We start from the raw sequence: 26,512 nt of genomic DNA on the forward strand, positions 1-26,512 counted from the left end.
GTCTCAGTGTTTTCCTCTGGAGATGGAAACTGGGGCGGGGAAGGCATGCTTTTATTTTTTTACTTCATATTATTTTTAAAGTGATGAAGTTAGGGTTTTGTTTTGTTTTTAAAGTGCACTCATTATTTATTTAATAAACAAATAAATTCACAAAAAACATGTTTCTCCTCCCTCAGTCTAGAGCAGTATAAGCTGGCTTCCCTTACCTCAGTCTCATCCTCCTGCAATGGATTTACACAAAAGGCTGACAAAGTATGATCTTTAAAACATAACTCTGGCTATGTCACTTCTTTCCCAAAATTTCAGCTATACTGAGTACAAACTCTTCAGACAACAGGGTTTCAGCTCAACTTCCTTTCCAAATGTTCTCCATTCCTTTACCTCTTGCCTGGGTCTCAGGCTTGGGGTTTTCAAACTCTTCCAGGAAGCCCGTGTTCCACTATGGAGCTGGGGCAGCTGAGGGTGGGTGGGGAGGACAAGGCTTGAGGCTCCAGCCTCTGCTTCCATTGCAGCAGCTCTGACTCTATTTCACATATTCCGGGTCAGATTGCATTTGGGAAGAAAGGTTCTATTGCTAAAAGCAAAGCAAACGAACAAAAAACACCCTGAAACACTTGAAATGGATATTGAAATGAACATCCATTTGATGTCCATGAACAGTCAAGCACTTTCAAAATCTCCAAGCTTCCTTCAGTATCTCCTTTGTTCATTTGCTTCAACCGGTTTTTACTGAGCACCTGCTATGTGCTAAGGTCCTGGGGATAGTACAGTGGATGAAACAGACACTGTCCCTCCCTGGAGGAGTTTACATTTTAGAGGAATGAGTATCAGTATTTGAAGAGATTAAGCAACAATGCCTTTCTTTTTCTTTCTCTTCATCCATCCTTTGAGGTTCATCTCAGATGCCACCGACTTTTTAAATTCTTTTTTTTTTTAATTGTTGTTGAGAATATACACAGCAAAACATATACCAATTCAATAATTTCTATATGGACAATTCAGTAACACTGATTACATTTTTCAAGTTGTGCAGCCATTCTTATCTTCCTTTTCCAAATTGTTCCTCCACCATTAACATAAACTACCTGCCCCCTAAGTTTACTATCTGACCTTTTGAGTTGGAGTTGTTACTTTAATCCTATATAGATCATCCTTTAAAAGAGCACAATGCTCAAGGCAAACATTCTTTACTAATTAAGCTAACCTACTGTTTGGTTTAAAGAAGACTTCAGGGGATATTTTTGGTTTAAGTTTTAAAGATTACCTCAGGGCAATAGTTTCAGGGGTTCATGCAGCCTATATGGCTCCTGAAAGTCTGGATTCCATGAAAGTTTTAAATTCTTTTCTGCATATTTCCCCCTTTTGATCAGGACTCCTTTCTAGGTTCTTTGATCAAAACGTTCAGTAATGATAGCTGGGCACCACATCCAGTTCTTCTGGTCTCATGGCAAGAGAGGCAGTTGCTTATGGAGGCAACTAGCCATGCATTCCATTTCCTCCTATTTCTGACTCTCCTTCCTCTGTTGCTCCAGGTGAATAGAGCCTAACTGTTGCACCTTGGATAGCCACTTGCAAACTCTAAGACCACAGACATTACTCAATGAACTAGGAGGTAGATTATAAAATCTTTTGATCTGCCTTTCCAGCTGACTGGGTTTCCCTTCCCCTATAAAATTTTGCATGTTAAGGATGTTTGTTGTTTTTCCTGCCCAGCATACTTACCTTCTGGTTGTAGTACCTGGAATATTCCCTGGGAAACCACCTCTTCTTTTTTGTCTCCCAGCTCAAACCCAAAAAGCCAATCCCATTGCCGTTGAGTCAATTCTGACTCAGAGTGAGGTTATAGGATAGAGTAGAACTGCCTTTAATCTTTAACTGGCTTTAATCTTTATGGAAGCAGACTACCACATCTTTCTCCTGATGAGTGGCTGGTGAGTTCAAACTGATGATCTTTTGATTAAGGGCCAAGCATTTAACCACTGCGCCACCAGGGCTCCCAGCTCACTGGATTCTAATTGGACTCCAGAAATGGGCAATTAATTCAGGACTGGCTGACTGACACATAGAATCTCCCTTAGCCACAGAGGTTCAGGTCTGGCCAGTTAGTCTAATTCCACATCACTGGGTACAATGATTGGCTTGGGATAGATGAATGATCCCAGTTGGTCCAGAGTGAATCCCAGACATACAGGAGTCTCAGGAAACAGATGGTTTCTTCTCTGCTGAATTTAAGCCTGAAAAGATGTAGACTCAGAATTTTTGGCAGCAATCTTATTACACTGTGAAGAGGGAAGCCAACATGGAGGAAAGTAGAGCCAAGTGATGGAAAGGGACCGGTTGCATGACAGTGTCTGAATACCTGAGTCAAGCCACGTCTAAAGCCTGACTTCTGGACTTTTCAGTTCTGTAGCCATGACATTTTTCCGTTTGCTAAAGTAATTTTAAGTCAGATTTTCCAAAACAATGTGGAGTACTTCGCCATAGCAATTCTAATCTGGGCTCTCTGAGAACTAAAGGTTGGTATTTCTCTGGTTCCAGACACATGGTAGTTTTGAGCTCCCCCCCTCAAATTCTCCCCAGTAAGTTTGGAAATGTCCAGGAGACCCCTCCAGTGTGTTCAGCAAGCTAATCCTTTGACATTCCCTCCACTCCCACTGAGAGTGAAGGGAGCCTCCTTATTCTGCAGAAGCTGGGAGTGGTAACCCTGTCTTCAGTTGCCCAGCAAAGCAGCTATGAGATAGTCAACACTGAAGGGGCCAAAGTGTGCACCCTCTTAAGGCACTCTGATGTCTGGGTCCAGGCTGCTGGTGTCCAGCCCTGCAGCACAAAGCTGCTGCTGCTGCTTGCTACTCTTACCTTCTTAGCTCCATTTATGGGGTACTTCTATCCCGGGCACTTGGTGCTCATTCTCATATGTAATCCTCACAGCAACCTCAGAGGTGGGGTAATTGTATTCTCATTGAACAGGTTAGGAAACTAAAGCTCAGGTAACTGGGTTCCACAGTTTCCAAGACTGTGCGCTTAAACACTGTTCCATGAATCTGAATCATGGCCGCAGGGATGGGTGGATAGCCTTCGTGGGGAGTTCAAGGGAGGGAGAACAAAGAAGAGACATTTGGGGCTGTAGGAAAGTTGAAAAGGAGCCCTGGTAGCACAGTGGTTAAGCTCACCCAGGCGCTCTGCGGGAGAAAAGACCTGGCAATCTGCTCCCCTAAAGATTACAGCCTAGGAAACCCTATAGGGGCAGTTCTACTCTGTCATATAGGGTCGCTATGAGTCAGAAGGAGCCCTGGTGACCCGGCGATTAAGCTTTGGGCTGCTAACCAAAAGCTCGGCAGTTCGTCTGCACCAGCCGCTCCTTGGAAACGCTATGGTGCAGTTCTACTCTGTTCTATAGGACCGCTATGAGCCTCAATCGACGGCAACGAGTATGAGTCAGAATCTACTGGAAGGCACACAACAACAACGGGAAAGTTGAAATGGTCCGTTGGAGAGGTTGAGAGCGCGTTGAGAAGGCTGCTTGAGAGTGAGAGTGGGCGCAGTGCCAGCGACCGACTAGAGCTGGGTTGTGCCAAGTGGCCACGGGGTTTTCCGCGCCCAAGGACTTCGCGCCCGCCAGGTGGGGGCGGCTGGTGGGGCGGGCCCTCTCTGGGCCCGCCCATGCCCAGGTGAGGCGCCCAGGGTCCCGGCTGGAAGGGCTGCTGCGCCCCTGCAGGGGTGGCGACCTGTTGTGTGTCCCTGGCTGTCCCGCTGACTGGCTGTCGGGCCAGGCCCGCTTGGTGCTCTGGGACTAGGCGGGCCGGGCCTTTGCGGGGGTGGAGGAGGAGGGTGCCGCGCCCTGCCTGTCCCAGGTGTCGACTCCGGGGGCGGGGTTTGGGAACTGGGCAGCGGGAGATTCCCGACCCGACTAGCTGGCGGGCGTCTAGGGACAGAAACCGACGAGACCAGGCAGAGCCAGGCGGCGCGGGAAGCGTACAGGGCGGGGAAAGGCGCGGACCCGCCAGCATGTTCGCCCGAAACCACCGGAGCCGAGTTACCGTGGCCCGGGGCTCCGCCCTGGAGATGGAGTTCAAACGCGGCCGCTTCCGACTCAGTCTCTTCAGCGAGCCGCCCGAGGTGAGAGACTCGCACCCCTGGCCGCCCCTTCCAGCTCCCGCAGCCCCTGGCCGCTTCTGCCTCCGCCCTGCAGCACGCACGCGGGGGGCGGAGACGCCGTGGTGTGGACCCAAACAGTGCAGAGTTGTTGACTTAAGGCGCAGACCTCTGCACATTAATCGGACCTGTGCCGCCCCAGACACTCCCTGGCCGGGTTGGGACGATTTGCCTCTGCCTGGAAAAACCGGGTTGGCCTCTATTTGAGGGACCCCAGGCTCGATTTCCAAAATGTGCGTGGATCCCGGGCCCTCTCGGGCGTCCCAGGGCAAAAGCAGGTGAACAAGCTAGGTGGGCGCCAGAAGTTTGGACTCTTGGCCTGGCCTGGGCTCTCGCTCCTTCCCGGGTCGCCGGTCCCATCCCACAAACCTGTCTCAACCACTTGGGACAACCTCGACCTCTAGGTCAGGTCTCTGCCCCCTTCGCTGAAGCCCTTCGCTGTGCTGGGGAGGAGGGGAATTCCCTTTTAACTCTCTAAGGTGATTTCTCATCCCCAAACTTTCAGCGTCCTTCTCTAGGGCCTAAAAGGAGTCCAGCCTCTTGGCTGAGAGTTTCCTCCCAGGCCCACTGGTCAACACATTGTCCCGGACTGAGCCCCACCTGTAACTCCCCAAAAAGGTTCGGGAGGGGCTTGAAGATATGGGGTTGAGCCAGGACTGCGAGGGCGAGTAGCCCCCTGTAGGACTTCACAGAGGCTTTTGTCTTCAAGGTCAGGCTCTCAGTTGCCCAAGGATAGCCCAATTCCAAAATCTTTTCCCTCCAGGTCTAGAAAGGGTTAAGAGAAGACGGCCTTCCTCCCGCCCCCTCTCCCTCCTCGCGGGGATTCCAGGCCTGGCTTTTGCCCTTTTCCTCCCGCCTGCCTTGAACAAAGGCCCTTTTACACCGGTATCCCGTTGTCCCTTGCCTTCTCTAGTTCATATGTTATAGAACTCGGGGGAGGGGACTTTTGTCGGTCCCCCAGCCAAGCAACTCCGCCCAAGGGACCCGCGCGAGCAGGGGTGGGGGCGAGGCCCGGGGACCAAGAGGAGGGGCCTGTGCGCTGGAGCCGCCCCCGGGTTGAGCCAGGCCTTTGGGAGCCAGCGCTAAAGAGCCGGGGCGGAGCCGCAGGGCACTAGGGGAGTGTGACTCCGTGGGCCTGGGGTGGAGGGGGGGCAAACTGCAGCTGGCTGGGAGTCGGGGCTGGTTTCCTGTCTGGAAGGGAAGGGGCCCGCAGAGGGGAGCGGGGGCAGCAGCAGACAGGCACACCCCTGACTTTCTCCCTCCCTTCCTCCCTCCCTCTTCTCCCTTCTGCTGGAAAAGCGAGGTAATCGTGAGTCCAGGGTGGGGCGGGCTGGATGGGGGCCCCGAGTTGGAAGCGGTGGCTCTGGGAGCTGGGTCGCAATACCTACTCACCCCTTTGGCCCACTCCCTGGGTTCTTCCTCGGTTCAAGTCCTCACCTCTGTCCCTGTTCCTCTTAACTCTCAAACTAAGCCAGAACCCCTGTTGAAAATCTCCAACCTCCTGGCAAACCCCAGGACTCTGCAGGACCTGCATGGGACGTCCTCTCCCTGCCCCCGTCCAGCTGTGCCTGCCCCTCACGCCCTCTCTGCACACAGATTCTCTGTCCCAGGGATGTGGGCGGGGGCTGGGGAGGGACCAGAGTCGGAATGAAAGGGCCTTTTTCTTCCACAGCTGGGAGAACAGCTGCCACCAAAGCAAGACTGGGCACTCTGTGCCCAGAGTCCCCTCTGCAGCTGGCCTTTCGTCCTGGACCCCGCTCATCCTCACCTCACTTTCCTTTCCTCCCCTGCCTGGCTCCCACCAGGGCCCAGAACAGCAAGCAAGCAATAGGCGTGAAGTTTGTCACAGCAGCCAGAGGGGTCTAAGAGGGGCAGCCTTTGCCTACTGCCCAAGAGCTGCCCTCCTCTTTCAAGACTCAGACAGCAGTGGGAGGGGGAACTGTGAGGCCACGTGGTACCTGCCCCCCCTCTGGAGGGGTCTGCAAGGGAAGGGGCACTGGGGGGCACAGAGATGCAGGACAGACTGCACATTCTGGAGGACCTGAATATGCTCTACATTCGGCAGATGGCACTCAGCCTGGAGGTAAAGCCCCACCCCTGGAGTAGGTACCTCCTCTGTCCGCCTGCATCCCAACACCCGGCCTGCACCCCAACACCCCGTCTCTGTACTGCCTTTCCCTGCTGGGGCTGAGGGTGGGGGGGAGGGTAGGGCCTGCTCAAAGTGGGGAGATGGGCAGGTGGTTCTTGGGTGCCGGGTGGGCCCAGGCTCAGTTCCGCTGATCAGAGCATTATATTGGTAACAGGGTCTTCACACCCATTTTTGGAAGCTCAGTGGGTGAGTGTGGATCTGTGTTCTGGAGATGAGAGCTCCTTTTAGGTATGAGAGGAAGAGAGGAGTTCACTGTGAGAGAGATTTGCAGCTAGGATGTAGTCTAACTCGCTTGAGGAAGGGAAAGTCACCCTGGAGCAGGAGTATGGTATCAGCTGGCCCTGGAGATGGCAGGGAGGTGTTTATTCAGTCAGTGGTTCTCATGACACACTTACGGAACACTTCCTATGTGCAAAGCTCTGTTCTAGACCCTGGGAACACCTCCGTGAACAAGACAGGGACAGGAATGGTCCATTCTAGTGGGGAAGAGACAGTAGACAGGCAAACAGATAAAGAAATAATCTCACGTGGTGAAGTCATGATGGAAATGGGAACGTAATCAAAAGCAGATCTGAAGGGTGGCATTAGATGTGGAGGTCAGGAAGGCCCTAGGTAGGGAGATCTTTGAGCTGAGACCAGAAGGACATGAAAACATGTGAAGATTAGAGAAAGAGCTTTCCAGACAGAAGGTATAGCGAGGGCAAAGATGAGAATGAGGTGATACGTTTGTGGGAAAGAAAGGAAGCCAGTGTGGCTGGGACGTAGTAGCTGGAGTTAAGCTGGTGGGCAGGAATCAGATCCTACAGGGCCTTAAAGGCCATGATAGGGCACTTTGACTTTAAATGTGTTGTTGGACCATGGCAGGGCTTTATGCAGGGGAATGACTGATAAATGTTTTTAAATGATGGCTGCTGTGGAGAATGGTCTGGAGTGGTGTGTGTGGAGGGATTCGCAAGCGAGGTAGCAGTAGACCAGGTAGGAGGTTATTCCAGTCACAGGAGTGTGAAACTGGTAGATTACAGTGACCATGGAGACTGGGAGAAGTGGGTGGACTTCAAATAATGGGGGTAGATCTCACAGGCCTGATGGCTTGGAAGTGAGGGATGAGGCAAAGAGAGGACTCCAGGACAATTCCCTGGTGTTTGGCTTGAGTACCTGGGCGATGTGGCTATTTACTGAGATGGGGAAGAGGAAGGAAGTTGTGGAAGTGACCACCAGGATGAGGCAGGGGGTTGCTGCAGAGGGAGTTGAGAGGTAGGACTGTAGAGTCTAGGTCAGGAAAGGTGAATTTATTGCTCATGTGGTGCTCCCCTGAGTTGCTGCTCCCACTCCCTGACCGTAGCAGACATTGCTAGTCAATCACAGCACTCTCTACCAATGAGCCCAGATGTGGCCTCAGAATCTTTCTCAGTGCAGTCTTGCTATAAATTGCGTAGGTTGTGCCCTTCACAAGTGAGCCAGGCAGAGGCGGAAGCCTTGTTCTGACTTGGATTGTATTACGAGGGGGCACCTTTGTCTAATTTGTTTGCCTGGAGGGGGCTACCTTTTTCTAATTTGCAGAAAGGTGCCCAGTGACCCCACTGGGGCTCTGACACTAGCTAATTGTCCTGTGTTGGCACATGAGATAAATCTATTAGCCACCCTGGTGGTTATCTAATAGACAGTAGTTTATGTGAGGAGTCCTTGGGTGTCTAAATGGTTAAGCGCATGACTACCAACCAAAAGATTGCCGGTTCAAACTCACCTAGAGACACCTCAGAAGAAAGGCCAGGTGATCTGCTTCTAAGAAGTCCCAGCCTTGAAAACTCTATGGAGTGTGGTTTTATTTTGTACACATGGGGTCATCATGAGTTGGAATCGACTCTACAGCGACTGGTGTTTTAGTTATATGTGCCTACTTAATTCTTAATTAAAATAAACTACAACATTTAGTTCTTCGTTGCTCTAGCCATATTTCAATTGCTCGTGTGGGTAATGGCTACTGGACATTTCCATCACTGCAGAAGGTTTTATTGGACAGAGCTGGTCTAGATATTTAAGTGTTTCAATTCTGCCCCCACCAATGTAATTTTTCACCATGGGAGGCCTGCCCAGAGTTGGAGGCAGAGGAGGGACTTGGCTTTCACTTTGACCACACCTTTGTCAGCCATGGGCTGGGTGCTGTGCTCTTTCTCCACCGAGCTCAGCTGTTCCCTTCCTGCACAGGTGCTCAAAGGAGAGACTCATTGATGTTGCAGGGGTTGGCAAGACAGGTAGCAGATAAGAGTAAATCTAAGAAGACTTTCTGGAGGAGGCGACCTTAAGCTGCAAGTAAAGGGGAGGTGGGAGTGGGAGACAGGTTGTTTTTAATTATGTGCTGGGCCAAGGTAGAGGTTAGGCTTTCCCGTTTAATCCTCAAACAGGGCTATGAAGGAGGTGGAATTGTCCCCAGTTTACAAATTACGGCTTTAAAGGTTAAGTTCTCACAGCTAATCAAGTACTTAAGCCAGGATTTGAACTGATTACCCAAAAGTAGCTCTGGTGAGATTATGAAGGGAACAGAAGGCTGTGAGAAGCTGAGCAGGAAGTCAGGGACAGAAGAGAGTGGGAGGGCGGGGAAGGAATATCCACTAGGCCATATGTGTGCTGGGGCTTCTGCCCATGACTCAGCCTCCTTCAGCCCCCTGGGCCATAACCCAGGTCCTGCTGACACCCAATTCCGGCCTCTTTCCCAGGAGAGTCTGGGAAAAATGCTGCTTGCTTGCAGAGAGGGATGTGTGTTGGGGAGAGAGGAGGCATGGAGCTGTACTTGTGGCGGGGTGATAAAGGGCAAAGCACAGGGGTTCAGAGCCTGCTCCCAGATTTCTGAGATCCTCTGCCCCGATCATAGGGAGCCAGAATTTCTAGGGCGCTCTTGACTCTGGGGGCCGTGAATTTTGGGCTGGAGGGCAGGAGGGGGTTGTATGGGCCCCCAGCCCTCTTTCATGCTGCGCCCAGCAGCTTCTCCCGGGCTCTGTTTCACGTAATGTTTACACTACTACCCCCTCCCTATGCTCCCGGGCAAGCGGACAACCGCAAAGTGCTAGGGGCCTCCCTCGCCCCCCTCCCGCCCTCTATTTCTGGCAGGAGCTCAGCGCTGAGGCCCAGAGCCCTTTGCAGGACGACATGGGCGCTCCCGGAGGTCCCGTCCTTGTAGTCACGCTGCCTTGAGCCGGGACCCTATTCTGCCAGGCGCCGGGAGGGACTGCCTGAGCCCCGTCGCCCCTTAGCCGCTCTCGCGGCAGTTGGGAGCTGATGTCACCAGCGCCCCCCAGCGCCGCGGCGGGGGCAGGTGCGGCTGCGCTGGCGCCCGGGCCCCTCCGCTCCCCTCAGCCCTCTGGCCCCTCCCGCTCCTGCTGCCCGGACCCCGCGCGCCTCCTGCGCCGGCGCCGCACGCGCAATGGACAGAGCTGGGGAAGGATCGGTGAGTGCTGGGGCAAAGAAGCTAGCCAGGAGAGGGTTGAGACGCCACTGCATCACCCTCACCCTCACCCCTTTGGGGTGCTCGTGCCAGGAGCTGAGTGCAGAACGGGGTGGGGTTGGCAAGTAGCGAAGCTTAGTGCAGGTGGGACCCTGGTGCAGGCAGACATAGCTGGCTGCTGGAGTGGACCCTGTGGGCTGGGAGAGCTGTGTAGTCTGGGAGGGCTTCCTGGTGAAGGGGGAGTTGGCCTATTTTGGAACGGCAGAAAAGGAAATAGGTGGGTGGTGCAGGGGTGAGGGGTGATGAGAGTCTGATCTGGTGCCCTGGCCCAGGAAATAATAAAGGAAGAATCTGCAGGGAGGCTGGACAAGGCTTTTGAAGGAAATTTGGGGGGTGTTCTGGTCTTGGAGACTAAGGCTGGTGCCACCAGGGACAGAAGCAAGGAAGCAGAGTGTGGAGGAGAACTGGCGTGAGGGAGAAGACAGGTTTTGGGTGGTCTCATTCACCCCCCTCCTCCTACTGGATGTCTCAACTTGACTTGCCTCCAGAACCATCTATCTGCACACTGATTTGGGTTAGTCTTCCACCTCTGCTCTGAAGCCTTCCCTGGTCACCTTAGCCAGAAGCTCACAGGGCCTGTTGCCTGTACAAGTGTTTATGCCATGACATGGCACTTGTGAAGCAGCCAGTAATGGCGGTATCTTTCACCTCCCAGCTGGATTTTAAATGGAGAGCCTTGGATGGGACAGGGATGCTCTAGTGATCTGAGATAGCGTCATTAAAATCAGCATCCCGCCATTCATGTATACCAGGCGCTAGTTGTTGTGCTAAGTGCCTTACCTCCCTGTCTCACTGAAGCCTCATAGCAATCCCAGGATGTGGGGACTGTTCCATCCCTGTTTTACAGATGGGGAAACCAATGCTTAGGGAGGCTGAGTAAATTGCCCGGTGCTTTTAAGTTTCTTCTCATCTTCTCAAGAAAATTGCAGGGCTGTGACTTTGACCCAGGTTTGTCTCAGGTCAAACCAGTGCTTTCAAACTCTGCTGTGACCAGACCTCCAGGGCTGCTTTCTGAGCGTATGTTTCTGAGAATCCTGGTGCTTCTCCCAGTGTCTCCCCTCTGGTCCATATGCACAGCCTGCCCAGCCCCTCACACCTAGGGCACCTGCCTTGCTTGCCTGTCCATCCCCTTCCCTGCCTCTGTCCTCACCTCCCAAGCTCAGAGGGCCAGAAGGTGGGAATCCCCTAATTTGGGTGTGTCTGGGGTTCTGTGCAGCATGGGTGAACTCCATAGGTGGTGTGCTCCTTCTCTGCTGTTTCCTTTCCAACAAGATGTTCCCCCGTATCACTTGAGTCTCTGAGGCAATCCAGGATAGCCCTTCCTATCTGCGTCCATTCCTTTTAGCTGGTGGTTCTCAACCTTGGCTGCACCTTGGAATCACTCCGGAAATTTTCAAAAACCCACCAGCCTGACTCCTAGAAATTCTTAATTCTACAAATCTGAGGTGTGGCTTGGTAAATTTTAACTCAGAAGATTGTACTTTTTTCAATAATACGGTAGTGCCCAACAATGAGCTCAAGCATAGCAATGATTGCGAGGATGGCTCAGGACTGGGCGGCGTTTCGTTCTGTTGTGGATAGGGTCGCTATGAGTCGAAACCGACTCGACGGCACCTAAGAACGACAACAACAACCCAAAAAAACCAAACCCAGTGCCGTGGAGTCGATTCCGACTCATAGCGACCCTATAGGACAGAGTAGAACTGCCCCATAGAGTTTCCAAGGAGCGCCTCGCGGATTCGAACTGCAGACCCTTTGGCCAGCAGCCATAGTACTTAACCACTACACCACCAGGGTTTCTGACAGTAGTACAGTAGGATATATATGTAAAATGAATAAATCTGTTTTCCATTCCTGGCTCCCAGTCCCACCACTATTTTATGTATATACAAGCAGAGAGACAAAGAGAAAGAGGGAGGGAAGGAGAGGGAGAGAGAGAGAGAGAGAGAAGAGTGGGAGTGCACCCTGGTGGCGCAATAGTTAAGCACTCAGCTGCTAACCAAAAGGTCGGTAGTTCAAACCTACCAGCCTCTACAGGAGAGTGATGTGGTGGTCCACTTCCATAAAGATTTAAGGCCTTGGAAACTCTATGGGGCAGTTCTTCTCTGTCCTATGGGGTCTCCATGAGTCTGAATTGACTCAATGGCAGCGGGTTATAAAACACACACATACACACACACACACACACATATATATATAGTCAGTCCCTGGGTGGTACAAACGGTTAAGTGCTTGGCTGCTAACTGAAAGGCTGGCTGTTCCAGTCCACCAAGAGGTGCTTTGAAAGAAAGATCTGGGGATCTACTTCCAAAAAATCAGCCATTGAAAACCCTATGGAGCACAGTTCTGCTCTGACACACATGGAGTCGTCATGAGTCAGAAGTGACTTGATGGCAACTGGTTACTGGTTATATGTATATATACACACACGCACATACACATACATATGTGTATATATCATGCACAATTAGTAGCATACTCTAATAGTGTTCTGCTTGCTTTTCTCACTTCATCTATTTTGGAGATTTTTTTTTTTTGCACACGTGTCTGTCTTACTCTGATGTCTATGCAATATTTTATGGTATTACACACACAGTATATACAAAGTGTATTTGTTTCCTAGGACTACCCTAACAAACTATTACAAACCAGGTGGCTTTACACAACAGAAATTTATTGTTTCACATTTTGGGGGGCTTGCTGTTGTTGTGTGCCATTGAGTCCATTCTGATTCATAGCGACCCTGTATGACAGAGTAGAACCACCCCATTGGGCTTCCTGGGCTGTAACGTTTACGGGAGCAGATTGCCAGGTCTTTTCTCCTGCAGAGCGGCTGGTGGTTTCAAACTGCTGACCTTTCAGTTAGCAGCTGAGCACTTAACCATTGCACCACCAGGGCTCCTTTTTTGGAGGCTAGAAGTCTGAAATCAGGGTGTTGGCAGGGCCATGCTCCCTCCAAAGGCTCTAGGGAAGAATCCCTCCTTGCCTCTTCTAGCTTCTGGTGTTTCCCAACAATCTTTGGCATTTCTGGGCCAGAAGATGCATCACTCCAGTCTCCACCTCTGTCTTCCTCTGTGTGTGTCTCTGCGTCCCTTCTTATAAGGACAATGCTCAGATTAGGGCCCACCCTACTCCAGCATGATCTCATCTTAACTAATTACATCTACAAAGACCCTATTTCCAAATAAGATCACAGTCACCATACTGGGGGCTGGGCCTTGAACAGATCTTTTTGAGGGGACACAACTTAATTCACAATAGTATGGGTGTGCTATAATTAATCAATACTGTATTGCAGGGCTTTTATTCTTGATGTTTAAAATAATGCTGCAATGAATATTTTTGTATGTTGGGCATTGCTCACATGTGAAAGTATACCTGTAGGATAAATTCCTAGATCTCGATCTGGGATCTTAAAAGCTTGTGAACGGCCATCTGCGATATTCCACTGGCTTCACCTCATCAGGAGCAAGGGAGAATGAAGCAAACCAAAGACACAAAGGCAAGATTAGTCCAGAGGACTAGTGGACCACCATTGCCACAGCCTCCACCAGACTGAGTCCAGTACGACTAGATGGTGCCCGGCTACCACCACTGACTGCTCTGACAGGGATCACAATAGAGGGTGCCGGACAGAGCTGGAGAAAAATGCAGAACAAAATTCTCACTCACAAAAAAAGACCAGATTTACTGGGCTGGCAGAGACTGAAGAAACCTCAAGAGTATGGCCCCCGGATACCCTTTTAGCTCAGTAATGAAGTCACTCCTGAGGTTCACCCTTTGGCCAAAGATTAGACAGGCCCATAAAACCAAATGAGAGTAAAGGGGGCACACCAGCCCAGGGGCAAGGACTAGAAGGCAGAAAGGGACAGGAAAGCTGGTGACTAGGGAACCCAAGGTCGGAAAGGGAGAGTGTTGACATGTCATAGGGTTGGTAACCAATGTCACGCAACAATATGTATACTAACTTTTTAATGAGAAGCTAGTTTGTTCTGTAAACCTTCATCTAAAGTACAATACAAAATTTCCTAGTATCGAATAGCTGGATCAAAGGATATGCAAATTTGTAGTGTTCATAGATTTTTTTTCCCCAAAATTCTGCTCAAAAGAGGCTAAAGGAATTTTTATTCTACTATCAAATGCGTGAGAACATCTGTATTTCTACAAAGCTTCCCTGGTTATTCTGAGGTTGAGACCCAACCCTTGCTCTTGATTTGCTAAAACATAAGTTTCTTAGTTTCTCCTTGGCCACGGCCTACTGGAGGGCTGGGGGGTGCTTCAGCCTGTCCCCTGCCAGATATTTCCTTCCCACCCTGGTCAGGACACGGAGTTGCAGAGGAAGCTAGACCATGAGATCCGGATGAGGGAGGGGGCCTGCAAGCTGCTGGCAGCCTGCTCCCAGCGAGAGCAGGCTCTGGAGGCCACCAAGAGTCTGCTGGTCTGCAACAGCCGGATCCTCAGCTACATGGGGGAGCTGCAGCGGCGCAAGGAGGCGCAGGTGCTGGGGAAGACAGCCCGGCGGTAAGCAAGGGGAAGGAGGCAGTGCATTGTGTGTGCATGTAGAATGTGGACCACCCTGAAGATGCCCTCCTCATGAAGCCTTGCCAGGGGCCTGCCAGGCACCTCAGGTGTCCTCCCTCAGCGGCATGCTGCCCACAGGTGCACCAGTAGCCAGGGCTGGACTCAGAAAAGCCGGTGCATCTGGTGGAAGGCAGGCAGTCTCAGGGGCAGTAATGCCAAAGCACTAATTCATTAAGTCCTGCCTACGATCTGATGAGTCTGGCTTGCTAGTTTCTGGAACACTAATTTTCTCAAAGCCAATGCACCAAATGGCCAATTTACCATAGTTTATTGTACCTGGGGTTCCCCATTAGAGGCAGGGATTGGACAAGGACATAATAAAAAGCCATTTAAGGGAAAGCCTACCCATTCGCATAAATTAGATTATGCCTCCTAAAAGGGATCAGCTCTGGATGACAGACACAAGTTACACCCAACACTATACTTCGTAGATCTGACAAATTCACAGTGAAATGGCTGAGGTGATCCTGTGGTAAAACTAAGACATTAGGGAAGATATCCTCAATAATTTGGCAAATGGATATTTTTGAGAATTGGCCGTTTTTGGTAAATGGGTCATTTGAAGAATTGGCTTCTGGCAGAGTGGCCTGTTTGGTCCCACTGGGCTGAGTGGGGAGAAGGCCCCGGCCCCTCATTGGTCTGTTGCCCATGCAGCTTAGCCAATGAAGGCTGACACAAGGGGAGGTTGCCAGGAGCCCTCCAGAGCTCACCCATGCAGCCACCGAGAGAAGGCAGGACACCCACTCTACAGCTGCCCTATGAAGCTAGAGGAAGGCAAGCAGGCAGGGACAGCTTCCTCTGTGAGAGGTGGCTGTCGACAGGCTCTGCCCTGCCCAGAGACATTACTCAAGTCCCCACGTGGCCCAGGCAGTGTGATTTGAGGTACACCCCAAATCTGTGACAGCTAAACCCACTGCCATTAGTGCCACGTCATTTAGCTTAAGGCTCTACTAGATGGGTAATCACATTGGGCATTACGCATTAGTATGGATAAACTGTCATCTTAGGAGAGGGACACAGGCCGGGTGAGTCCTGATGGTGGGGGGGGAGGGGAAGGGGAAAGGCTGGGCATGTGAGGCCCTGTACTGAGGAGCTTGGGCACTGTGAAGGCTCTGGCTGGGGGGTAAAGGAGAAATCAAAGCCTGGGGTGAGGTGGGAGGGGGGAAAGAGTTCGTGGTGAATGGAACATAAATGTCCCCTATTTGCTTTTTCTTTTTTCCCCTGTCATCACACCCTGGTCAGGTTATTTTCTGACTGGCCAGTACCCTCCTATAGCAAAGAAGTGATGAGATGGTGGAAATGAGCAGCCTCCCCTATTTGCAGAAAGACAAGCCGGAAAACCCCTCCAAGTGTGGGCTTTTATTGGAGAAGAGCCCTTGAAAGGGAGTCTCTCTGTAGGCAGCTGTCCTCTAAGAGCCTCACTTGTCCCTGGCAGGGGACTGGGGAGGTAGTCAGGAAGACAGCTAATGTGGCTCTGGTGTCCCTAAGCCCAGCAATCCTCCCCCAGCCCATCAGGCCTGCCATGTCAGCCTGGCTGGGGCCTGGGGGCTGGGCCCCTGGGACCAGAGGGGGTCCTAGAGCCCTTGGGAACTGGAGCAAGAGGGAGCAGTATCTAGAGGCCAGGCTAGGACACTGTGATTTACCCACAGGCCGTCTGACAGTGGGCCACCGGCTGACCGCTCCCCCTGCCGTGGCCGGGTCTGCATCTCAGGTAAGGAGCACAACTACTCCCCCTGCTGGCTTCCCTAGCCCAACCTCATGGTGTCCTGTGCTGTCTCAACATCTGTTTCTCCCTCTCTGCCCGTTAGACCTCCGGATCCCACTCATGTGGAAAGACACGGAATATTTCAAGAACAAAGGTGGTGAGTTCCACATACCCTGGGACAAATTCAGGGGAGTGACTGAGGTTGGAGGCCCTTGTGGGGCATGTTTTCACCAGTTTTGCCTGCTTTGCCCCAGACCTGCACCGCTGGGCTGTGTTCCTGCTGCTGCAGCTGGGGGAACACATTGAAGACACAGAGATGGTCCTGGTGGACAGGACCCTCACGGACATCACCTTTCAGAACAGCGTGCTCTTGTGAGTACCTCGTCCCTGCGGCTCCCTCCTTTTTCTACGCTGCCCCAGTTCTCAGATGAGGTGGCTCCAGGGGAGCAGAGGGAGGAGGGGAGATGGGAGCCTGGCCTTCCCTGTGGAGTTGTCCTGTGCTTGCACCACTCTTCCTCCCGAGTCCCCCATGACTTCCCTGTGGCCATCCTTCTCTCCTTCTCCCAAACTCTGGTAGTGCGGACGCGGGGCCGGACTTTGAGCTGCGGCTGGAGCTGTATGGGGCCTGCGTGGAAGAGGAGGGGGCCCTGACCACTGCTCCCAAGAGGCTTGCCACCAAACTTAGCAGCTCTCTGGGCCGCTCCTCAGGGAGACGTGTCCGGGCATCGCTGGACAGTGCCGGGGGCTCAGGGAGCAGTCCCATCCTGCTCCCCACCCTGGCCGTGGGGTAAGGTGCTGCACTCCCACCCCTCCCTCAGCTGTATGTTCCCCGGCCACAGGTGACCTCTCAACTGTAGTGAGTGTGTGAAACTCATTTTGCACTGCTGCCAGGACATGCAGACAGGTGTGAATAAGCAGCAGCCACACAGCTGTGAGGCACTCACCCGTACTCCAGAGCCAGGCCCAAGCTGGCTGAGAAGATTAATAGGGAGGGAGAGCTAGGCTCTGGGCTCTAAACTTTTAGCACCAGCAAATGCATCTTATGTGGGTAGATCAAAGCTACCTGGTTGGAGCAGGGGAGCCTGTCGTGGTGCCTATAGCCACCCGGAGGCATTCCGTGGAACCACTGGGACTCTGAGGAGCAGTTTGAGAACCTCTAGGGCAGTGGCATCAAAAGGGTTGATGTCTCCCAGTGCGGTAATTCATGGTGCCACCCCCCCACGCTAATTACTACAATATTATAGCTAAAACACCAGAAAATTTGACAAAATCAGAAACTGTAAAAACACCAGCGGCAACAAAAACAACAGCCTGTGTTTATAGCGCGTGCAGATGAAACCACGTGATTCGAAGTGTCACTGTAATTGGGTAACAATGACAGCTCTGACTGGGGCACATTAACCCAAAAGACAAACCTGTTGCCATTGAGTCGATTCCAACTCATAGCGATCCTATACAACAGAGTAGAACTGCCCCACAGGGTTTCCACGGAGCAGCTGGTGGATTTGAACTGCCTACCTTCTGGTTAGCAGTTGAGCTCTTAACCACTGCACCACCAGGGCTCTGGAGTGCACGAGAAGGTTAAAAAAGTAAATTAGCATAGAGTTTTAGCTGTAGGTATACTGATACATGCAAGCTGGGCTTACGAAAAATGTTTTTGTTATTATAACTACAGGGATATTTTTATAAAAAATTATAAATTTCTGCTGAAACACTGCACAGAAATTTTGTAGAGTCATTTTGGTGTCACCCCCTCTAAGAGTGTCACCCAGTACAGTGTGCTCCCCACGTGTGATGCCTCTGCTTTAGGGTAATGAACAGAATGCTGGTTTTAGAGACAGAGGTGGATCCAAATTCCAGTTCCACCACTTACCAGCTATAAATTACAGTATGGGCAAGTTTCTTAACCTCTCTAAAGCCTCAAGTTACCTTCTCTCTTAACTGAAGAATGCTACCAATGTCACAGGGCTGCCATGGGAATACAGTGGGACAACATATACCAAACATGAGGCCTGGCACTTGCAGGCCCTCAATAAATGTTTGCTCCTCACCCCTGCCGGGGAGGCAAGCTTGGATTGTAGTTTTGTGTGGGGTAGCCCTTATAGCTCCTGCCATTGAATCCACCCCACTTGTTGAAGCCCACTTGTCTCTCCTGCAGCGGCCCCCGCTACCACCTCTTGGCGCACACCACGCTCACTCTGGCAGCAGTACAAGATGGATTCCGCACACATGACCTCACTCTCACCAGTCACGGTGAGTATGGAGGTGGGCGCTGGCTGGGGAGAAGAGGGGCCATTTGGATGGTTCTCTGTTCATTCCTCACCCTTACCCTGCCCTTCCTCCTCCCCTAGAGGAGAACCCTGCCTGGCTGCCCCTTTATGGTAGTGTGTGTTGCCGCTTGGTGGCCCAGCCGCTCTGCATGACTCAGCCCACTGCAAGTGGTACCCTCAGGGTACAGGTGAGGGGGCCCGTGAGGAGTGGATGGGAAAAGGGAGAAGGCAGATGAGAACTGATCACTTGGAAATAAAAAGGCTTCTGAAAAATCAAGATCTGGGTGGGCAAGATGAGAGAAGATCGGGAAGGAGGGTGGGCAGAAAAGGAGGTTCTTTATGGGGGACTCGGGAAGAAAGGTGTTGGGGAGTAAGACTCCCCTAGGAGACCTAGAGTTCTTTATGCAGCAAGCTGGGGAACTGCAGAGCTGGGCCCGAGTGCATGGAGTCCTGAAAGGCACAAACCTCTTCTGTTACCGGCGCCCAGAAGACACAGACACTGGGGAAGAGCCGCTGTTTACTATTGTGATCAGCAAGGTAACGGATCCCCTGGGGGTGAGGCACCACCTGCCTGGGTCCAGAAGCCTCTCCTTTAGGCCCTAGGAGGGTGGGTGCAGTTCTTAGATAGACGCTGGCTTCCTATTTTTAACCATACTCAGCTTCAGGGCCAGGAAGGCTAAGGGGACCAGGTTCACTGCCAGCATTACTGGAGAAGGATCGTCCCATTCGCTCACTGGCCTTAGCTGCTGCTGAGTCCCAGAGTGGATACTACAGCTGGTTTAGGATCTTTCATCCTCCGCTCTTCCTTCCCTTCAAGTTCATATCTGCATCTACTTCACCATTTCCTGTTCTCTCCTGATCCAGGTCCAACTGCCCCTCTTTTCTCCCCAGCTGGCTTTCCTACCTACTCTTATGGAAGTGTTGAGGGACCTTAGGCCTCAGTGTTCTTGCTCCTCCGTGCCCTGCCTGACTCAGTCCTCTCTCCTGACTCAGAGCTGGTTGTCTCATTCCCAGCCCTTTCCTGCCATTCCTTCCCACTCTTGTCAGTAGAAGGCAAATGAGACAGCTAGCTAAGACCCCACCAGCTCCTTTTTCTAAGGCCCCACCAGCTCCGACTTCTAAGGAATGGATGACCAAGCCTGCCTGGTGTCACTGCTGAATTCTGTGACCAAGGTGTGGCTGGAAGCAGACCCTTTCTCCTTTCTCCTGCAGGACACTCGAGTCCGGGCAGGAGAGCTGGACCAGGCCCCAGGGCGGCCCTTCACCCTGAGCATCAGTAACCAATATGGAGATGACAAGGTGATGCACACTCTTCAGACAGAGAGCCGGGGAGCCCTGCAGAGCTGGATGGAGGCTCTGTGGCAGCTCTTCTTTGACATGAGTAAGAGAAGAAAGGGCTGGGGCATGGGAGGGGGCTGGGCTGAACCTTTGTAAGGCCTGGAAAGGATTGAGGTTAATTATTTTTACCAAGGACTTCTATTTCAAGAATGTGTGGAAGGGAATGTAGCAGAAGAGAGGGCAGCTGGGCATTCTAACAGTCCTCTCCCCAGCCCCCCATCCATGCTCTCCCTCTAGGCCAGTGGAAGCAGTGCTGTGATGAAATCATGAAAATCGAAACCCCTGCTCCTCGGAAACCACCCCAAGCAGTGGCCAAGCAAGGGTCTCTGTACCATGAGATGGGTGAGTGAAAGAGGCCACTCCCAGAAATCTAGAGAGCTGATGGGAAGTGGGGCTGGGGGCTTCAAGGGACCCAGATGATGGAAACAGAGAGAGAACACACTTTGGGATCACCAGTCCCACTCAGTGTCCTGTCGTATTCCTTTCTCCTTTCCAACTCTGCTGAGAACCACCTCTACCAGAGTTCAGAACAAAACCCCAAAGAACCAGATTCATTTCATGGATCTCTTTCCTAACTTCTTCTTTTCTGTTTCCCTTTCTGCATGCGGACTCCTGTCTCTTCCTCTGACCCCTCACTTGCCTGGCTCCGCTTTCATTTGTCTCCTTTTTCTTGGTTCCCTCGCCCACTTCTGCATCCCCCTCATTCCTGTCCACCTTGCGCCCCGCATACCACAGTCCTCTCAGAGTCCGTGGCCACAGGTGGCCCAGGTGAGGGGCTGCTCCTGCAGGATAATGCAATTTCAGCTGAGATCCGGGCTTTGCTTTCCTCCTATTACAGTGAGAGGTGATGGTCAGGGCTGGGTAGGCCTGGGGCCTGAGCTCTGACTAGCCCCCTCCCCTCAACCCCTTCCTGGTACCGCAGCTATCGAGCCGCTGGATGACATCGCAGCGGTGACAGACATCCTGGCCCAGCGGGAGGGTCCGAGGCTGGAGACACCCCCACCCTGGCTAGCAATGTTTACAGACCAGCCTGCCCTGCCTAGCCCTTGCTCACCTGCCTCAGTGGCCCCAGCCCAAGCCCGGACCCACCCCTTGCTGTGGGGGCGACCCCGAACCTTCTCCCTGGACGCTGTCCCCCCCGACCACTCCCCTGGGGCTTCCCGCTCGGTTGCCCCTCTCCCTTCTCAGCGATCTCCACGGTCCAGAGGACTCTGCAGCAAAGGCCCACCCCATACTTGGCTCCAGTCACCAGTATGAGAGAGAAAGGTGCTGACAACAGGATGCAGCCAGAAGAGGAAATGACCTGTGTGCTGTCGGGCTTTGGATATGGCACTGTCTATAGCAGGCTGGCCAGCCTGGCCTCCCCTTCCTCTGCTGAACTAGGGTTAGGCTGGGGAGGGGAGCCAGAAGCACCTCTCAGGCTGTGGTTGCCATCGTGCTGAGGGACGCATTCTCAGGGCTGGCTGGGACCCCCTAAACCCTTCCTGGGAGAAAACTGGAACCACCCCTGCCTTACCTCCCTGCACTAACCAGCTTTGAGGATGGCACTGAAGAGCCCTGGGAGGGAATGCCTCCCCTGTGACTCCCACATCCACCATTAAAACTTATTTAACAGCAGCCTTCTGGCTCTTGAGGACGGGTTGCCTCTCTGCTTGGTCTGAATCTCCCACCAACCCCCCACCCAGCCCCGAGCTGTGCTCCCTAGTTGTGAAGCAGCTGTGCTCCCTAGTTGTGAAGCGTGACTGTGATACTGAGTAATGAGACCAGGGCTAGGTGAAAGGGGTTCTTTATAAATACCACAGGGAGAAAGGATGGCTGTTCTTCCCTCACACACTCCTGAATCTCAGGATCTCGGCGAGGTCATAGCCAGTCACAGCAAAGGAGCTGCCTGAGGGGTCACAGAATCGGGCACCACACACCTGGGTGTCAGGGACACACTCACCATGACAGTGCTCCGCCTGGGGAGAAGGGGGCTGGTCAGGGCTCTACGGCCCCGCCACTTGGGCCCTCCCCCCACCCCGCCCGTGACACACACCTCAATGTTGTCACTTTCTGGGTTTCTACTCAGCTTCCAGATATGCACAAAGGTGTCCTCAGACGCAGACAGTAGCTATAATAAAAAGCCAGGGAGGACGAGTTGGGACATGTTGACAGGGGACTGGTACAGGCTGGAATGCCCAGTCCAGGTTCCCTGGGGAGGGGGCAACATTGAGTGTCAGAAACAAGCCTGTGGTATTCCTCTCAATCTCCCAGCACCAGGAAAAAGAGTACATAGGGGAGGAGGAAGAGACTGACCTTGCCCGCCTCAGGAGCGAGGTCCAGGGCACAGATGGCCCGGGCGTGGGCGTTGATCTGGACGTGTAAAGCGCCTGTACTGGCTTCATACAGACGCACCTGCCCATTCCCATAGCCTGCTGCTATAATCCCCTGCCACAGCTGCACAGAGGGGCATGGGACCCTGTAAAGGTGACACCCAACTTTGATCTCTCCAGACCCAAGCCCACTCCCCAGCCCAAAACTATCTCAAGAAGGTCCCCTTCCCCTCACCTACCCGAATCCTGGAATGCTGGTCAACAATTTGAATTCAGGCCCTGACCGCCAGACACACAGCAAGCCTGAGTCATCTGCCGTCACCATGTCAGCCACACAGTCCTGAGGGGAAAGGTGGGATCAGCCCTTCACTCTTCCCTTTCTCCCCTGCTGGGGTCCTATGCACAGGGCAGAAGGGAAAGGGCAAGGTATGGAGCCCTCACTGGCTGGGCCCATTAGAAACCCTCTCCAAGGTTCCCTCAGGAATCATAAAATGTTTTCCTTGCATTTCTTAGAGTCTACAACCTCCCCCATCCCATCCTCTCCTACCATGTGTTAGGAGAGGGTGTATAACTGTCCTCACCAGAGGAACCATGAAACCGAGGCCATGTGGTTATAAATTTCTGGAGGTCTTCAAGTAAGCCAGTTAGAGTCATAACTAGACTCTAGCCCCAGACCTGACACCAGCCAGCCAACATGCCCCAGAGGCCTGGTCTGTGCCAGGTCCGGTGGAAAATACAAATCCGAAGATACACACCTTATTCTCAAGAGGTTTGCAATCCAACTGGGGAAACCAGAGTTGTCCTTGAGGGCAGTGCCAATTCAGGGTTCAGTTAAGGGAGATGAGAGGGAGCTGGAATAGGGGGAAGGCTTCCCTCAGAGGGTGGTGCTGTAGCTGGATTAGGTAGGACTTTTCCAGAGAAGGAAGCTGTACATGCCAGAGCTGAAAAGCCTCTTAGCGTCTATTCCAATCTCTCTATTCACATCAGTATTTAAAAGTCTTAGTGAACTACAAAATGCCACGTAAATGTAAAGCATCTCTGGCTTCATCACTAGACCTGTGGTTGCTGGAGCCTAGGAAAGTGCAGTAATTTGCCCAAGGTCATACAGCTGCTTAGTGGCAGAGCCAAGACTTGAACCCATGTGCCCTGCCTCTCAGAGTGGGTAAGGCTCCTAGGCATGAGAAGGGAAGTCCACTCACCTGTCCCTGGGCAGGCTCCACGGCAATGTCTGTGACTGGTGTCTGGTGTCCACCCAGCTCCTCACACAGTGCAATGTTGGGACCCTTGACTGGGATGTCAAACACCAGCACACGACCTGACCATGTTCCTGCAGCCAGAATCGATGCCTCATTGATGGCTTCCTGACCCTTCCAGGTCTCTAGCCACCACACTCAGCACTGCCTCCATCCCAGAGACCTCAGTAACAAACCCACTTCTCATTGCTCCAACAGCCCTGTCCTTCCATTCACTGGCCTCATCTGATCCCTGCCCTGCCCCTCTGAACCCCTCCATTGGCTTTTTGGAATTTCCCAGATCACCTCCACTTCCACCCTCCCCTCTAACCCTCTACACTTGCCTCAGATCCTCAGCATCCTCCTGGCCTGAAGCCCACACCCCTAAGCCCCAGTACCCCCCAATGCCCTGCCTCCCTCACCTACGCAGATGAAGTGGCCACAGGCAGCAATTCCTCGGGCAAACACAGCATGTACTAAGTATGAATGGGAAAAACATCATAAATTCCTCTTCCCAGCCCCGACAAAGACCCCCTACCCCCACCCACATGGTCCTGTATGTACCTGGAGAGGCATCTCCAGAGTTCAGTGCGTGCCAATAGACCATGACAGAGCCATCTGACTCATACATCTGGAAGAAAGGAGAAGGGCTAGAGAATAGCCCAGCTGACATTTGTAGAGCCCGGTGCTGAGTATTTCACTTGCAGTTTTACCCTGTCCTATAGGGTCACTATTTTTTTTTTTATAGGGTGACTATACAGTCACTATGAATCAAAATCGACTCCACAGCAATGAGTTTATGTTAGCCTTAGCTCACTTAATCCTCAAAACAACCCTGGGGGGTAGGCACTATTTCTTTTTTATATTCAATAATTTTTATATGTGCAGTTTATAATGATTACATACCTCACATGCCACCATTTTTTCTTTTTTTTATATAATTTTTATTGTGCTTTAAGTGAAAGTTTACACATCGTCAGTGTTTCACACAAAACCTTATATACACCCTGCTATATACTCCTAATTGCTCTCCCCCTAATGAGACAACACATTCCTTCTCTCCACCCTCTATTTTCATGTTCATTCAGGCACCTTCTGACCCCCTCTGCTCTCTCATCTCCCCTCCAGACAGGAACTGCCTATATAGTTTCATGTGTCTACTTGATCCAAGAAGCCCACTCCTCACCAGTATCATTTTCTATCCCATAGTCCAGTCCAATTCCTGTCTGAAGAGCTGGCTTTGGGAATGGTTCCTGTCTTGGGCTAACAGAAGGTCTGGGGACCATGACCTCCGGGGTCCTTCTAGTCTTAGTCAGACCATTAAGTCTGGTCTTTTTACAAGTATTTGAAGTCTGCATCCCACTGCTCTCCTGCTCCCTCAGGGGCTCTCTGTTGTGTTTCCTGCCAGGGCAGTTATTGGTTGTAGCTGGGCACCATCTAGTTCTTCTGGTCTCAGGCTGACGTCTCTGGTTTATGTGGCCCTTTCTGTTTCTTGGGCTCATAATTACCTTGTGTCTTTGGTGTTCTTCATTCTCCTTTCCTCCAGGTGGGTTGAGACCAATTGATGCATCTTAGGTGGCCGCTTGCTAGCAGTTTAAGACCCCAGACGCCACTCTCCAGAGTGGGATGCAGAATGTTTTCTTAATAGATTTTATAATGCCAATTGACCTAAATGTCCCCTGAAACCATGGTCCCCAAACGGCTGCTCCTGCTACACTGGCCTTCGAAGTGTTCAGTTTATTCAGGAAACTGCTTTGCTTTCGGTTAAGTCCAGTTGTGCTGACCTCTCCTGTATTGTGTGTTGTCTTTCCCTTCACCTAAAATAGATCTTGTCTACTATCTAATTAGTGAATGCCCCCCCTCCCTCCCCACTCTCATAACCATCAAAGAGTATTTTCTTCTCTGTTTAAACTATTTCTTGAGTTCTTATAATAGTGGTCTCATACAATATTTGTCCTTTTGCAACTAATTTCATTCAGCATAAGGTAGGCACTATTTTTATACCCATTTTACAGGAGGACCCTGAGGCTGGGAGAAGTTAAATAACTTGCCAATAGTCACAAAGCTAGTAAATGGGTAGATATTGAAGAAGGTGGTACTTGGGACACAGATAATGAAAAGGGCATTTGGGAATTGGGAAAGATGGAAGGAATGAAGACGAAAAATAGAGGGGGACTGGACTAAGGATGTGAAAAGTTTGGAATTGTTTAGAGGCAAATGGGTAAGGGCCTGGGGACTTTGGAAGAGAGTTGAGAAGACTCTGTGGAGGAGGGCAGGAGGGTCCTTTTCTTACCTGTATTCCCCGATGTGAGGTGAGTACCAGTAATACTCGGAAGGGGAGGATACACCAGTGGACCTGGAGGGAGGTGGATCAGGGTAGTGAGAAGTGATCAGAACAGGGGCCCTGCGGAGTCATCACAACAGTGGAAATTCTGGAGGTTAGGAGAGGAAGAATGGATAGGACAGGGTTCAGAAACACTGCCCCCAACTCCAGGTCTCACCTGAGTGATAAGTGGGGGGCTCACTCCAGCTGCCTGCTTAGCGTAGAGCTGCCGCTGGGCCAGGGGCACGCCCTCAGGGGCAGCGCTGAGAAGCTGGGTGCTGGGTCCATGAACAACACCGAAGTGTGTGAGGTTGCGGGTAGGTAGCTGCAGCACACTGAGGTTGTTGCACAGGGCAGCAGCCGAGCCTCGAAGAGGGATGGGGCGCTCCCGGCGGAACATCTTGGGCAACACACAGGAAGATCACAGGGTGCGCGTGAACAGACAACAGCGGGGATTCCTGCAGGGGGGAGCCGTCATGAGGCACTGGGGGAACCCCCTGGCACTGGGTCATGTGTAGTGGGAGGCCCCGGGGACAGTGATGGGGAGGGTCACATGGCGTGGGGCACGTCTAGTGGAGCGGGAGAGGGGGGGACCCAGGGCTGAGTCACAGGGCGGTGGGGGAAGCCAGTAGGAAGGATGGTGATGGCGCTGGACGCGGTGGCCTCAGGCGCCCGTGCCAACAAGCCAGGATGAGGCAGGGTAGTCCCCGGCTCGGTTCCCTGCAGACCCCCAGCTCCGGTCAGAGGTCACATTCTTAGCCCCGGGCCCGCTTGCCTGACTCCTGGAACGTTCAGTCCCTCCGAATCCGCCGCCACCATAGAGACGACGCACTTACGCAGGTCGCTGGGCGGGGCGAACGGCCCGAACAGCAGTACGCTGCCTGGTTGCCCGGACAACCGTGGGCGGGGCGAGCGGGCCTGCGCGCGGCGCGGTTGCCAGGGCAACCGGTA

General features: G+C 52.3%; 2 protein-coding genes across 7 annotated transcripts; one reads left to right on the forward strand and one right to left on the reverse strand.

Moving 5' to 3' along the window:
- Positions 1-3,512: 3,512 nt before the first annotated feature.
- RTKN (rhotekin) lies at positions 3,513-21,344 on the forward strand. Of its 5 annotated transcripts, none has more exons than XM_049856934.1 (13): positions 3,513-3,668; positions 3,927-4,116; positions 14,122-14,321; positions 16,031-16,092; positions 16,190-16,243; positions 16,341-16,458; positions 16,664-16,873; positions 18,245-18,339; positions 18,438-18,544; positions 18,765-18,893; positions 19,569-19,737; positions 19,932-20,036; positions 20,617-21,344. In XM_049856934.1, the coding sequence occupies exons 1-13, from the start codon at positions 3,661-3,663 to the stop codon at positions 20,949-20,951; spliced, it is 1,782 nt and encodes a 593-aa protein (XP_049712891.1). In that variant the 5' UTR covers positions 3,513-3,660; the 3' UTR covers positions 20,952-21,344. The 5 variants fall into 5 exon arrangements, with proteins under 5 accessions (XP_049712891.1, XP_049712892.1, XP_049712893.1 ...); XM_049856935.1 differs by lacking the exon at positions 3,513-3,668 and adding an exon at positions 5,825-6,235 and having other exon boundaries at positions 4,023-5,455; XM_049856936.1 differs by lacking the exon at positions 3,513-3,668 and adding an exon at positions 5,825-6,235 and having other exon boundaries at positions 4,040-4,116.
- WDR54 (WD repeat domain 54) lies at positions 20,020-26,427 on the reverse strand. 2 transcript variants are annotated; one of them, XM_049856940.1, is made up of 10 exons: positions 26,337-26,427; positions 25,740-26,019; positions 25,532-25,594; positions 23,803-23,869; positions 23,661-23,714; positions 23,206-23,333; positions 22,246-22,346; positions 21,990-22,152; positions 21,730-21,804; positions 20,020-20,523 (listed from the first exon to the last, which is right to left on the reverse strand). In XM_049856940.1, exons 2-10 carry the CDS (start codon positions 25,959-25,961, stop codon positions 20,395-20,397), a joined length of 1,002 nt encoding a protein of 333 aa, XP_049712897.1. In that variant the 5' UTR covers positions 25,962-26,019; positions 26,337-26,427; the 3' UTR covers positions 20,020-20,394. The 2 variants fall into 2 exon arrangements, with proteins under 2 accessions (XP_049712897.1, XP_049712896.1); XM_049856939.1 differs by lacking the exon at positions 20,020-20,523 and adding an exon at positions 21,322-21,652.
- Positions 26,428-26,512: the final 85 nt, after the last annotated feature.

The sequence above is a fragment of the Elephas maximus genome, chromosome 17 (assembly GCF_024166365.1).
Source record: "Elephas maximus indicus isolate mEleMax1 chromosome 17, mEleMax1 primary haplotype, whole genome shotgun sequence".
In the NCBI taxonomy this organism is placed as follows: Eukaryota; Metazoa; Chordata; class Mammalia; order Proboscidea; family Elephantidae; genus Elephas; species Elephas maximus.